Source organism: Hakea prostrata, chromosome 4 (assembly GCF_041222555.1).
Source record: "Hakea prostrata isolate BN-2017 chromosome 4, UWA_Hpros_2, whole genome shotgun sequence".
In the NCBI taxonomy this organism is placed as follows: domain Eukaryota; kingdom Viridiplantae; phylum Streptophyta; class Magnoliopsida; order Proteales; family Proteaceae; genus Hakea; species Hakea prostrata.
This window is the reverse complement of record NC_142603.1, coordinates 25,764,659-25,779,083: the sequence shown is the minus strand read 5'-3', so window position 1 is coordinate 25,779,083 and position 14,425 is coordinate 25,764,659. Positions and strand designations below refer to the sequence as shown.

The following is a 14,425-nucleotide window of genomic DNA, read 5'->3' as shown; positions in this document are numbered from 1 at the left end:
TAAAGTGAAGAAGATGAAGACTGAAGAAGAAGAAGAGCTGACTGAAGATGTGGATTAGATTCTCTTGTTTCTTCTAGACTTTTATTTTACTTGTATTAGCTTAGAGCTTGCTTTAGATTTCGATCTACCTTCCGCATATGTTATGGGGTATATTTCCGCTATACTCTACAGTTGTCTTTTGATTTGGTATCTTGTTATTCCGCACTCTGGTATTTTTTAGTGATCCTTCTGTGATCCTTTCTTGACTTTTATTATTAACTTATTAGAATACAATGATTTGTTCTTGCTTTTGATTATGTTATTGTGCTAAATGGATATGATCGTTCCTAATCTTGATCTTTTGGGCTGTGGATCACTCCCCTGGGTAACTCAGATAGGGTATAGGTTGGGTGTATTTGGGCGGGATGTGACAATTGGCCTATAATTAAGTAGGGTTACTCTGGTCCTAGATCAGTTGATTTATCCCCTCTTGATCAATTAGAATAGTATGCCCTATTGGGGCTAAAAGTCAAGTCAATCACCTTGCCCCTTGAAGGGAATATCCCTTTCTGGAAAAGTATCCCCATTGGCTATTGGACCATGGCAAATTTTTTTGGTGGATTCCACCACCGATTTTGAAAAGGGTTCACTAGAGGCACATTGTGACTTTATATCAGCCCCCCCCCCCCCCTCTGTAAGTTAGAAAATTGAATTGGCCCAATTGGGACTGCATTCTCCCTAGTGGCCATTTGCAGTGAATGTGTTGGCTTATTTATCTAATTTGACTGTTTGATAGACTACACCATTGGATTATTAAATACATATGGGTACTCGGCCTAGAATGATTCCTGGCACCTGAGGCCTTCAGCATCTTTGACGCTGCCATTGTCTACATCATTGGGGCATGGACTCCTCTATACACTCTAGTCTCGCTTCAAATACTTGCAATGTGTACTGGCTATCATACCTTTACTCTGCCAACCCTTGACAAATTGTCCTAAATATATCTTCCATTGATATGCCATTTGTAGTGTGGGCCACGCGAATTATTTCATCCATGCTCACCCTTTCTAACCCATTTGGTGGAGAAGAATTATGTTCTTCCTATATTCTTGCCATTCACTTGGTTATCATTCTGGTTGAGGTCCCATCGAACATGCAAGAAAATGTATCCTTAGAAACTGAGTTTAAAAATATTGTTGCGCAAACATGCCAGGGCCTAAGAATGACCCAAGGTACTTGATTAGGCTTACAATGGGTTTTCTCTTCCTCAATATATCGAGAACTTTGATGCCTTTTGGGAGAAGACAAAAGAAACTCCTGAAGTCCATTGGTGATGGAGTTGAACCAAATTACACTACTGAATACTACACTATAGGCTACAATAAAAAACTAGAAGAAATAATATCGTTTGATTGATTAGTTATGTGTTCCTTCAGAGTACAAAATGATGACTATTTATAGATTACAATACTAACTACCCATAGGCAACTGCTTGCAACATCCTCTGGATGAGAATCTAAATAATTGAGAGAAGGCAACTGCTGATTACTGCCTCTAGTTGCTCTTTTCTTCCCTTGTCTCAGTTAGCTTTGCGACATGTTCCTCATCCTGGGCCAACCCTGAACTGATTCACTACTAAAGCAGGTCAAAATTGGGTTGATATTTTTGGGAACTAATAGAAATACAATGAATAAGTGTTGTATGTTCAAAGGTAATCCAAGGAAACGTGTAAAACCACTAATGTAGTTTAGAAAAGCAAAAGTCAATGTGTCACACTTAATTGAAGGCCTAGGACCCACACCTTTTTAGTGTCCTACGTCAATTTCCACTATTATTGTGGATAAAAAATGAATCGTTCACATGATTAATGTTTCTAATCCACCTTCCCGTTATTTTAAAATCATTGCCTCTATCTATTCAACTAACCCTAGTGATGATTCGGATACTTCATAGAAAATTTTCTTTCTTTCCCACCCACTGCACCATTCTTTAGTAGAAGAACATAAGAATGAAAAGATATCTCCTTAGAAGAAATAAAATAAAGAAAAAAACCTTATTTTGCCTTCCTTTTGCTGCAACTTTTGATCGACCTTCTTAATTTTGCTTATCTCTCAACTTTTGGTTTGCATATTTCTTGGCTAGGAATAGGGGAAGCTATCGATCAAATACATATTCATAGCGTCTGCAAATTCCTCTTCTGAATCTACAGTTGATTAAGGATTTCCTTTCGCAGATGTCGCAAGCTCTTGCTAACTCACAACCTCTGTGACAATGCCCATTAAGTCACTTCTTCAAAGCACTCTTTGGTCTTTTTAGATATAGCTTCCACTCTAGTCTTTTAATTGACTTGGCCTCTGTTTACCTCATGTGAGGCTTTGGCCTTGTAATTATTTTGAACAGTGCACTGAGCATGTTGACTTGGAAGAATGAGGAATGGATACTCTTCCATTAACATCACACCTTTACCTTTATTTGGGAATTTCAACTTCCCTTTTGTGATTGTTTTCTGCAAAGCATTATGCATAACAAAATATTGGTTAGTAGTATGTGTGTACGGGTGATGCCACTTGTGGTATCATGTCCCTTTTAATTTTGAGCTCGAGGGTATCTTATGCCCCTCATTCAGTTTTATTTGACCTTCTCTTAAGAGATGATAAAAAAACAGTTCACTCTTAGTGGTGTCAAAAGAAATTTATGTTTTGTGGTCTTGGATGGCTCAACATCACTTCTCTTGTCCATAGGTTATGACAGATACTTGCATACGAAGGATTTTTCTCCTACAAGGCTGGCCAGACTGACTTCATAGTCAGCATAGTTAGCATACCATAGCAAATTCTGGTTTTGAGACCCAGGAAGGTCACTAGGTCTCTAACTCCAATAATACGTCCCAATAAAAGAGGTTTTTCTTTATTTCTCTTCTTCCAATAAGTACTTGTAACTCGTAGCCAAGGAAAGTAATTGTCATAGGTCAGTAAACCGTTGGTTGGCAAACCATTTCCTTAAGTCTGGATTTAAATTGTCCAAGGCTATCATCACAAATTCATTCTCGGGCAATGTCTGGGTGCATCTACGCCTAAAGTCTTGAACCATGAGATGAATGTTCCCACAAGCTGATCCAGAGCTTGTTGAAGATGCGTTGAGTCACTTAAGAGAATTTGGTAAACTTAAGGATTTTGTTATTTCGACTTATATCTATCTGATCCAAATAATCTGGGTATGGTTTTCTATAAATGACCTTCATTGGCCTATAAGTAGGGTACAATTGATTTATCCCCTCTTGGTCAATTAGAATTGTGTATTGCCCTATTGGGGCTAGAAGTTAGGTCAATCACCTTGCCCCTTTAAGTGAATATCCCTTTGTAGAAAAGGATCCCCATTGGCTATTGGACCATGGCAAATTTTTTTTGGTGGATTCCACCACTGATTTTGAAAAGGGTTCACTAGAGGCACATTGTGACTTTTATATCAACCCCCCCCCCCCCCTCCCTGTAAGTTAGAAAATTGAATTGGCTCAACTGGGACTCATTCACCCTAGTGGCCAAATGCGGTTAATGTGTTGGCTAATTTATCTAATTTGACTGTATGATAGACTACACCATTGGATTATCAAATACATATGGGTACTCTGGCTTGGAATGATTCTTGGCACCTAAGGACTTTGGCATCTTTGACGCTGCCATTGTCTACAACATTGTGGTAGGGATTCCTCTATACACTAAAGTCTCGCTTCAAATACTTGCAATGTGTACTGGCTATAATACCTTGACTCTGCCAACCTTTGATAGATTGTTCTAAATATATCTTCCACTGATATGCCATTTCTAGTGGGGCCTTCGCGAATTATTTCAACCATGCTCACCCTTTCTGACCCATTTGGTGGAGAAGAATTATGTTCTTCCTATATCCTTGCCATTCACTTGGTTATCATTCTAGCTGAGGTCCCACCGGACGTGCAAAAAATGTATCCTTAGAAACTAAGTTTAGAAATATTGTTGCACAAACATGCTAGGGCCTAAGAATAATCCAAGGTACCTGATTAGGCTGACAATGAGTTTTCTCTTCCTCAGTATATTGAGAACTTTGATGCCTTTTGGGAGAAGACAAAAGAAACTCTTGAAGCCCGTTGGTGGTGGAGTTGAACCAAATTAATACTACTGAATACTACACTGTAGGCTACAATCAAAAACTAGAAGAAAGAATATTGTTTGATTGATTCGTTATGTGTTCCTTTTGAGTATAAAATGATGACTTTTTATAGGTTACAATACTAACTACCAACTGCTTGCAACATCTTCTAGATAAGAATCTAAATAATTGGGAGAAGGCAACTGCTAATTATTGTCTCTAATTGCTCTTTTCTTCCCTTGTCTCAGTTTGCTTTGCGACATATTCCTCGTCTTGGGCCAACCCTAAACTCGTTCCTTATTCTTGGCATTTATTTAATCTGGTTCGCTACAAAAACCAGATCAAAATTGGGTTGATATTTTTGGGAACTAATAGATATACAATGAATTAGTGTTGTATTGATATGCATGCATTTACATTATTTATTTGATTTAATTCTCCATACTTATTTAATTGAAGAGAGCTAATTGAGTATTTTTGTGTATTTTTCTGGAAAAATGTGATTTTGAATATTAGAGATAATATGGAGTAAAGTTGGCAAATATATTAGATATTGGTGGATTTTAAATCATGTCATTCAATCTTGCTGCCCAAGAAATCATGAAAAGTGAGATCTTAGTCAAATTGGAAACAGGTGGAGGTCTAAGGAACAAAATTGGTAATAAATCTGAAAATCGGGTAAACAGACATACCTTCAGTATTTTGGACATATCTCTCTCGTATGATCTTGGATTTATGTGATTGAAGATGCTATGGAACGATATTGAAAAAATTTACAACTTTCCAGTTTTGAGTGTTTCCAAAATCTGAAAGAATAAAGGTCAAATTGACGAGTAAAGAGAAGGGATTCATTATGTGCGGGAAACATAAAAGAGAAGCCAGCCACATAGAAGAAGGGAGGACGGACGGCGAACGCTGCTCTCATCTCTCTCATTGCTAAAGAAGAAGACCACATCTCTTTCTCTCTCTCTCCCTATGTTTCATCTTTATTTTTCTTATGAACTTTGTGATAATGAGTAGCTAGTTCCTTTTCTTTGGGATGTAGATGAATCATGCTTATTTCATTAATTTGATTGTTCTATATCTTCTAGTTGATTGTGTTTGGGTCTGGCCAAAGATGTTCTATAGCTCAGCAAACTAAGCGTGCCAAGCTTCCGCGAAAGACGATAGTCTTGCGAAGATAGGGCATATCTAGGAAGACCATCCCTAATTTGCTTTGAAGTGTAGAGTTATATTGGTTAGGGAAAAGAATTCGGGATTCGAAATCCCAAAGATCTTCACGTATTCATAGTTAACGTTTTTACATTAATTAGTAGATTTAGTTTAAATTTAGTTTTGTTGAATTCAATCTTAGTGACTTAGCCTTTTAGTTCCCCATAGTTTGACCCCGTACTTTCTGCTTGCTAGATTAGTATATGATTTTATTTTTGATTGGTTAGCGACACGATCATGTATGTTCAAAGGTAATCCATAGAAACGTGTAAAACCACTCATGTAGTTTACAAAAGCAAGAGTCAATAATGTGTTACACCTGAAGGCCTAGGACCCACACATTTTTAGCGTCCTACGTCCATTTCAACTATTATTGTGGATAGAAAATACACTCGTTCACATGATTAATGTTTCTAATCCACCTTCCTGTTATTTAAACATATCAATTCAACTAATCCTAGTGATAATTTGGATACTTTATTGACAATTTTCTTTCTTTCCCACCCACTGCACCATTCTTTACTGGAAGAACATAAGAATGAAAAGAGATCTCCTTAGAAGAAATAAAATAAAGAGAAAAACAACGAAATAAGCCGCATGAATCATTATATGGTCAAGATGTTTTTATCTTCTTTTATATTAAGCACCCAGTTCCAGTGGAACTTCCATTGAAGTTTCACCGCAAATGAAAACAAACTGCAACACTTGAGTCTTACTATTAGGCGGGATATGGATAATAATACTATAAACGTGAATGAAAATTAAGAAAAAAATCACGTGAGAAACGTTTATCTTCAACGTATGATGAGTTGGTTGGGTGACTCAGGAAAAGACGTTGAAGATTCTAACGTAAGAGATCCAGCTATAAGAACCTTACACTCCTCTCATAACTCTGCATCCCAGCCTCCTAAGTGTCATCAGCAATCTTTTATTTTCTTGATCTGGAGACCAAACTTTTTAGCAAAATCTTGAAAATCAGCTGACATGGCTTCCTGTGGTGGTCTGCCCTCTATGCAGTTCTCTGTGGCCACTGATTCTCGTGGGCAGCACAAGCACAAGCACAAGGTTTTTCATTCTTTTCCCTCTACTTGTTGAGTCTAGTCTAATTTCCTGTGAATTTTACTCACTTCTTTGTCGAACAAGTGTTGTCTCTAGTAAGCTGACTGTCTATTTCTATATGCACGGGTCCAGTTTTGCAGGGTGATGGGTAGTGGAGTGAACAGTAATTCACAAAGCACCAGTGAGAAGGAGAGGCAGCAAAAACACTGCCAGCAGGTTGGGAAGGCACTGAATTACTCGGGACACAAGCCTTCCACTCCTATCCTGGACACCACCAACTACCCAATTCACATGAAAAATCTTTCTGTCAAGGAACTTGAGATGTTAGCAGATGAGCTCCGGGAAGAGATTGTGTACACTGTTTCGAAAACCGGTGGGCACTTAAGCTCAAATCTTGGAGTGGTGGAACTCACTGTTTCGCTCCATCATGTATTCGATACCCCAGATGATAAGATCATATGGGATGTCGGGCATCAGGTATGTATAGTATTCTGTGTGCTTGAAGGAAATTAAGTAGATTTTACTTTGAAGAAAAAATTGTTAATGGGTGGAAGGAACTGGTTTCATGCAGGCATATCCGCATAAGATCCTGACTGGTCGGAGATCTAAAATGCATACAATCCGGCAGACTTGTGGACTTGCAGGGTTCCCTAAGAGGGATGAGAGTGTGTATGATGCTTTTGGGACTGGCCATAGCTCTACCAGTATCTCAGCTGCCTTAGGAATGGCTGTTGCTAGAGACTTACAAGGCAAGAATAATCATGTGATTTCTGTAATCGGAGATGGAGCCATGACTGCAGGACAGGCATTTGAAGCAATGAATAATGCTGGTTATCTTGATTCCAATCTCATCATCATCTTGAATGACAACAAACAAGTTTCTCTTCCAACTGCCACCGTCGATGGCCCTGCTAATCCCGTCGGAGCTCTGAGCAAAGCTTTAGCAAAGCTCCACTCAAGTAGAAAGTTCCGGCATCTTCGTGAAGCTGGAAAAGTAAGTCGCTAGCACTCATACTTTTTAGGGTAAACTTTTCTTTTTCAACAAAATTGGAGAGAGCTTTAATCTAATTAGTGTCTGGCTTTGTTTCAATCCATCCATGACAGAATCTTGCGAAACAAGTTGGAGAACAGGCATATGAAATTGCTGCAAAGATAGATTCATTTTCTAGGGATATATCCGGAGGCTCTTGGGCTTCCTTGTTTGAAGATCTGGGGCTCTATTATATTGGTCCTGTGGATGGCCACAGTGTGGAAGACCTTGTGGACATCTTAAAGAAAGTGAAAGCAACTCCAGCACCAGGTCCTGTGTTGATTCATGTCATGACCGAGAAAGGGAAAGGCTATGCTCCAGCAGAGGTTGCAGCAGATAAGATGCATGGTATGTGCATGATATTTCAAGGCTAGCTTGCTTGCTGGATTTGTCTCTTGGTTTAGTTTTAATTTTTTGTTTGCTTTAGCTAAAACCCCTTTGGGATTCACAGGTGTGGTGAAATTTGATCCGAAATCCGGCAAACAATTGAAGCCCAAAGAGAAATCTCTTTCGTATACGCAGTACTTTGCACAGTCTCTAATTGCCGAAGCAGAAAAAGATGACAAGATTGTAGCAATCCATGCTGCAATGGGAGGGGGAACAGGTCTAAATCTTTTCCAGAAGCGCTTCCCTCATCGTTGTTTTGATGTTGGAATAGCTGAGCAACACGCAGTAACATATGCTGCCGGTTTGGCTGCTGAGGGTCTCAAACCCTTTTGTGCAATTTACTCTTCTTTTCTCCAGAGAGGTTATGACCAGGTGGTTCATGATGTCGATCTTCAGAAGCTTCCAGTTCGATTTGCAATAGACAGGGCTGGCCTTGTGGGTGCAGACGGTCCTACCCACTGCGGGGCCTTCGATACTACTTTCATGGCATGCTTACCCAACATGGTTGTAATGGCTCCTTCTGATGAAACAGAACTCATGAACATGGTTGCCACAGCTGCAGCCATTGACGACAGGCCTAGTTGCTTCAGATACCCCAGAGGAAATGGCATCGGTGCCATCCTTCCACCAAACAACAAGGGCACCCCAATGGAGGTACTTCCAGATTCAATTAACTTTCTTTCATCATTAATTAATCTCTCAATTAAGCCTGGGCTGACTTGTGAATGAAACCAGGTTGGCAAGGGAAGGGTCCTGAAGGAAGGGAATAAGGTGGCCATTTTGGGTTATGGAACAATAGTTCAGAATTGTATGGCAGCAGCAGAACTTCTTCAAGTGTTTGGCATCTCAGTGACCGTGGCAGATGCAAGGTTCTGTAAACCTCTTGATGGAGATCTGATCAAGAGGCTTGCTCAGGAGCATGAAGTTCTAATTCTCGCCGAAGAAGGATCCATAGGGGGTTTCTGCTCCCATGTTTCTCATTACATGATCATGAACGGACTCCTGGATGGAAATCTGAGGGTATTGCACATTCAGAAGCTACATTTAATTTCTCACTGTAGCACTGGACTAGTATATTTGTTAACCTAAACACATTACTATTTCTATATATGGATATAACACACTTAATTTTTTGTTTTGTAGATGAGAGTAATGACCCTTCCGGATAGATACATCGAGCATGGATCCCAGGCAGACCAGATGGAAGAGGCAGGTCTTACGTCGAAGCATATTGCAGCCACTGTCTTGTCATCTATAGGGGAAACGAATGGCACTCTACAACTGCTCAGCCTGTAACTTGTTCAAATATCTGTTTTTGGTACAGATGATTAATTTATTCAATTCAGTAAAAACAAGGGCAGGGGAAAAATAAACAAGGATTTGTATCAGGGCTGCAAAATTTGCTAATTGTATATATTGATGTTATCTGATTAATATTAATGGAAATTAATTCATATAGTGAGTGTTCTTATTTGCGCTGCTCCCAGTTCTCCTGATAATGGATACTTCCCTGCTGTAACTACATCCAATCATGCATGGCATCAATCAGCCGTCTTCCCTTTAGTTTACCTTCTATGATGCCATGCATCTCATTATATATATATATATATATATTAAACAATGGGCTTGTGGGCCACTCTCATCTCTTCTACGGGACCCACTCAGGGGTCCTAATGGCACTAATTATTTAAGATAGTGGGAGCATACCAACACAACATTAGAATAATATGTATGAACATGATCTCTTCTATAGGCTCATACCTCTATATAATTGAGTTGTAAGAAGATAGGAACCTAAGTCTGGTTGATGAAGCAGATCCCTTTGATCAGAACATGATTAACAGCTTAGATGGGTTCTGCTCAGAATCCCACTAGGCCATAGAGGATCATTCCATGGTTGGCTTACAACCCTATGATGGTCACATGGCTATTTGACAAACTAAACTCAAAATAATATAATATAAATGCATATATATATATATATATATATAGAGGAGTAGCTGGCACTCTCACTCTCCTTCATGGATACCGTGAGGTGAGGAGGCAAAGGAGAAATAAAGATAAGTGAGGTGGCATAATATAACTAAATACTATTTAAATAAAGTTGATAAAATATAATCCATATCTTTAAGGTTGTGAAGTGTCATCTTTATGTTAAATGGAAAATTAAATGATTTTAATAGACATTCTAAAGTCAAAGCTATAATCTGGAGGGGTGGGGGAGTTTGGAAAAAGGAAAGCCCATGGGGTTTCAAAGAGAGAGAAGAAAGAAAAGAGAAGAAAGAGAAAAGAGAAAGAAGAGAGAACAAGAGAAAAAGACGGAGACGAAGAAAGAGTGGGAACTGAAATCTCTTTCAATTCCCTGTATATTCTGAATTTTGTCAAGGGAAGACAGGTGAGTATTTTAACCAACTCACATTATTGTCACTTGCAAGATTATGTGCAGTTTAATCCCATTACTTATGGGATTCTACATCTAATTGATTCGCATACTATACCTCTGATTGACTCACATATTATACGCTTGATTGATTTGCATATTATGCCTCTAATTGACTCGCATACTATGTGCCTGATTGATTCGCATTCTATGCCTTTAACTGGCTCATATATTATGTGCCTGACTGATTCGCATACTATACGCCAAATTGATTCGCATACTATGTCATTGATTGAATTGCAAACTATACGCCACATACTATGTGCATAATTGATTCTCATACTTGCATGTATTTCAGGATTTGGCTATAATTTTGTAACTCAATAGATTTATTTACATAGTTATTATTATTCTTGCACTATAAACGATTAAATATAAAGTTTAAATGCAAGACTAAAACAAAATAAAAGACACAAGGTTGACGAGAAAAGCCCTTGTGGCCAGAGTAAAGTAGAAAGACTAAGTCTCTGCTAATGATGACAATCTACGAGGTGTAGATGGCCTTGTGCCCAAAGAATAAAACCACTCCAGTGGTAAGAAAAAGAGGTCACTTCAGTGGTATTGCCGCTTCACTGGTATTGCATAATGATAATAGTCTCCATTATTTCCAAGTTATATAAAGAGGAAGTACCGGCCATGATTCCTAGTAGGGTTTAGGTGTCATAGGCCCCATCTGGCCCTAGTAAATGTGGGTGACACCTTCACCCTTGGATTTTCTCCATCATCTCAATTGGTGGTAGAACATATCCCATTGAATAAACGTCCCCTTCTTGTACCAGAACATATCATTATTGTACTAAGAGGATTTGAGACTCCATCCATCCACTCACCTAGACTTAATATCAACAGCCCTTATGGGGGTTTCACTATCTCAACTAGTGACATAACATATCCCATCGCAAAAGTATGTCCTCTCAATGTACCAAAACATATCGCCATCACACAACGGGGGTTGAGATTCATTGTACATGTAGGAGTTTGGATTTTCCTTCCTTCCCTTAGAGGATTCTATTTTGAGGTGAGACTACATGTCCTAAACCATTCTTGACGTCTAACCCCTTGAATATAACTACGTCATGATCATGTCTTTTTCGTTCTTTAGTCATGCCATATCATTACTGACACATAAAAATAACATTCCCATTTCCATTTTATTCACAAAATTTCATCGTCTTTCATTCAATCAGCCTATTGTATCTTTGCATTCCATGAACATAAACATGTCATGGCCTTTGCATCATAATAACCTTTCCATTTTCTTTCTAACATGTGAGTATGTCATTTTCTCTTCATACACATGGTGTGACATGTCTATTTCATAAGCATGGGCATTTTCATTTCTTTCTTACAGGCATAGCTTTCACATTTCTTTACTAATGTATAAAAACATGTCATTTTTCCTTTCATAGGCATATTGTACATTGCACTTCATATATATAAGAATGTCATTACATCTTTTAAGCATAGCCATATAATTCCATTTCTCTTATATGCCATCATGTAATTCTAGTTTCATTAACATGAACATTTCATTACATTGCAATGAGCATCATCATACCATTATAATTTCATCCATCATAAGAATATCACCTCATTTCATAGGCATTATCATATCTTTCGATTACCATTCATCAGAATCATATCATCTCATTTTATAGGAATTATCATGTCATTCCATTACCATTTATTATAAGCATATTATCTAATTTCATAAGCATTATCATGTACCTTCGATGCTTTAACATGGACATGTCATTCTATAGAATTACATTATCATTTAATTATATTCATTTACTTAAACATGTTGTTGCATTACACAAATATCATGTATATGCATCACATCATTGCTATCCTATAGGATCAACCATATCACTGCATTCATATTTCATAGCACATTCACTATATCATTACCTCCTATTTTTTCATACATCTATACTTGTTGTTCTTGCATTAATCATGATAAGACATAACTATATATCCCAATAAGCATTTTCTATTCCCAAATTAAGGATGGAGTCACTTATCTCATGCATGCATTTCTGTTCCCATGATAATGGATACTTCCCTGCTGTAACTAGAATCCGGATCAATTTATGCCATGATTGAGAACAGAGAATCATGGGATGTTACAAAGTTAAAGGCTAATGGTTGTGTAAAGTCAAACACGTAAAATGAATAAAGGTTATAGATCCTTCATTAGATACACCCTAATGGAATGCATGATTGGATGTAAAGGTTCCTTATGAAAACTAGGGGAATAAAAAAAGAATCAAGAATAACGAAAGGAAACTTTGAAGTTGGAAATGCCTTTATTTCTATTGTACAGTAGATGGTCTTCTATGAATTGAATTGAAATAATGATCTGATACCCTTGAAATGGTGTTTGATATTGTGTACCTAGTATATGGATGATTTCACTTATTGAGCTCTAGTGCTCATTAAAGTTCTCTAACTCCTGGACATAGGATACACAAGCTTATGAAGAGGAAAATGACCATTTTTCTATTTAAGAATGAATGATCTGCAATAATGTGTCTAGTAATGATTAGATGCCAACAATGTCACTCAATGTGTCTTATATATGGGCCCCATTGGGCCTAGGGAAACTGGGTTGTGATATTGCCTCTATCTCTTACCACCAAAGTGGCAATACCAACGAAGTGGTCTTTTTGTCTTATCACCAAAGTGGCCTTTCTCTCTTACTACCAAAGTAGCCTCTATCTTGTTACCACTGAAGTGGCAATATCACCAAAGTAGTCTTATTCTTTGGGCACAAGGCAATGTACACCTCATAGATTGCCATCATCGGTTAGATTCTGTCTTTCCATTTTATTTTGGCCACTAGGGCTATGCTTGTTAGCATTGTGTCTTATATTCTATTTCAATCTTGCATTTATTAAACTTTATATTAGTCATTTAAATTGCATGGATAATTATAATTGCATAAATAAATACATTGGGTTACCAAATCATAGCCAAATCCCAAAGCACTTGCAGGTAGGCGAATCAATTATCCACACAATAATCAAATGTAAAATCCAACAATTATTGATAAAATATTATTATAAAAACAATATGCTTGGAAACACATACAATGCCATTATACGTAACATGGATTAAGTTATAACATTAACCCGTCTTCCTCTATCAAAATCCTTTCTTTAAAATTGAATGATTTTTAGTCACTCCAGAGTATTCCCAATACTAGGTTTTGATTACAACACCTTAGGGTGCTAGCAAAGGATGGAATGAAACCCTCTCTCTCTCTCTCTCTCTCTCTCTCTCTCTCTCTCTCTCTATATATATATATATATATATATATATATATATATATATAGCTAGTATATATATATATATAATCGCAAGAGTTATTTTTTTTGGTGCCAAAAACATTTATTTGAAAGAAAAACCCCTAGGGAAGTTACAACCTGCATAGTCAAAATACAAAGGCCAATGTATCAAGGGGGGGGGGAACAAAAGACAATAAAGAGGACTGTGAATTGGCAGCAAAGGATGCCAGCCGATCAGCTACATTGTTTCCTTCTCTAAGGGTATGTACAAAAGCTATGGATTCAAAGTAATTCTTCCATATAAGGATGTCTTCAATGATATGTGAGATACTCCATGGCTTTGAGGATTCTTGTTGATTAATGATATTGATAATAACTTCATTATCACCCTCAAAGATCACTCTCTTCAAATTTCTGGAAAGAGCCACTTGTAAAGCCATCTTTAAGGCTTCAACTTCAGCTTGAAGAGCTTTGAGGCAGCCTTTGGGGAATGTGAAATTGAGAATGAAATGCCCAAGATGATTTCTGGCCACTCCACCAATACCAGCTGCAAAGAGATTGTCCGCAAGTCTGATGGATGATCCATCAATATTGAATTCAATGTGATCCTTGGGAGGAGCAGTCCACTGAATATTCATTCTTTTGGATCTAACTGCCTTAAAATGGTTGTTATGAAGGTACTCAGCATGTAGAGATTGAGCAAGCCACCATACTTGTCTTGGACTTTTGAAGGAATCACCATGACCTGTTTTGTTGAAAGAAGATCAGAATCCACAGAGTAGTCATATGTAGTGTAAGAGCAATACCTGATGGAGAATTTGATTTAGTAGCTACAATCCAGTTGATTAGCTGATCAACGATGTTAGTTGAATGATTCCACCAGCAGATTCTAAATTGTTT

At 37.8% G+C, this 14,425-nt stretch overlaps 1 protein-coding gene and 1 non-coding gene across 2 annotated transcripts; both read left to right on the top strand.

Annotated features, from left to right (window-relative positions):
- The first annotated feature begins 6,231 nt into the window (after positions 1-6,231).
- On the top strand, positions 6,232-9,191 carry LOC149018603 (putative 1-deoxy-D-xylulose-5-phosphate synthase 2, chloroplastic). The gene is made up of 7 exons (XM_089152775.1): positions 6,232-6,384; positions 6,511-6,855; positions 6,950-7,372; positions 7,483-7,756; positions 7,860-8,449; positions 8,531-8,815; positions 8,939-9,191. The coding sequence occupies exons 1-7, from the start codon at positions 6,304-6,306 to the stop codon at positions 9,089-9,091; spliced, it is 2,151 nt and encodes a 716-aa protein (XP_089008901.1). The 5' UTR covers positions 6,232-6,303; the 3' UTR covers positions 9,092-9,191.
- Positions 9,192-9,517: 326 nt separating this feature from the next.
- LOC149018602 (small nucleolar RNA U3) lies at positions 9,518-9,736 on the top strand. The gene has a single exon (XR_016173315.1). It is a non-coding gene; the product is annotated as a small nucleolar RNA U3 (small nucleolar RNA).
- The last annotated feature ends 4,689 nt before the right edge of the window (positions 9,737-14,425 follow it).

What these genes read in the sequence shown, in the direction of transcription:
- LOC149018603 (XM_089152775.1), top strand. Translation starts at nt 6,304, where the DNA reads ATGGCTTCCTGTGGTGGTCTGCCCTCTATGCAGTTCTCTGTGGCCACT. An exon ending in ATCTTCGTGAAGCTGGAAAA is followed by an intron (nt 7,373 to 7,482) that starts GTAAGTCGCTAG and finishes CATCCATGACAG; the next exon opens with AATCTTGCGAAACAAGTTGG. An exon ending in TGCAGCAGATAAGATGCATG is followed by an intron (nt 7,757 to 7,859) that starts GTATGTGCATGA and finishes TGGGATTCACAG; the next exon opens with GTGTGGTGAAATTTGATCCG.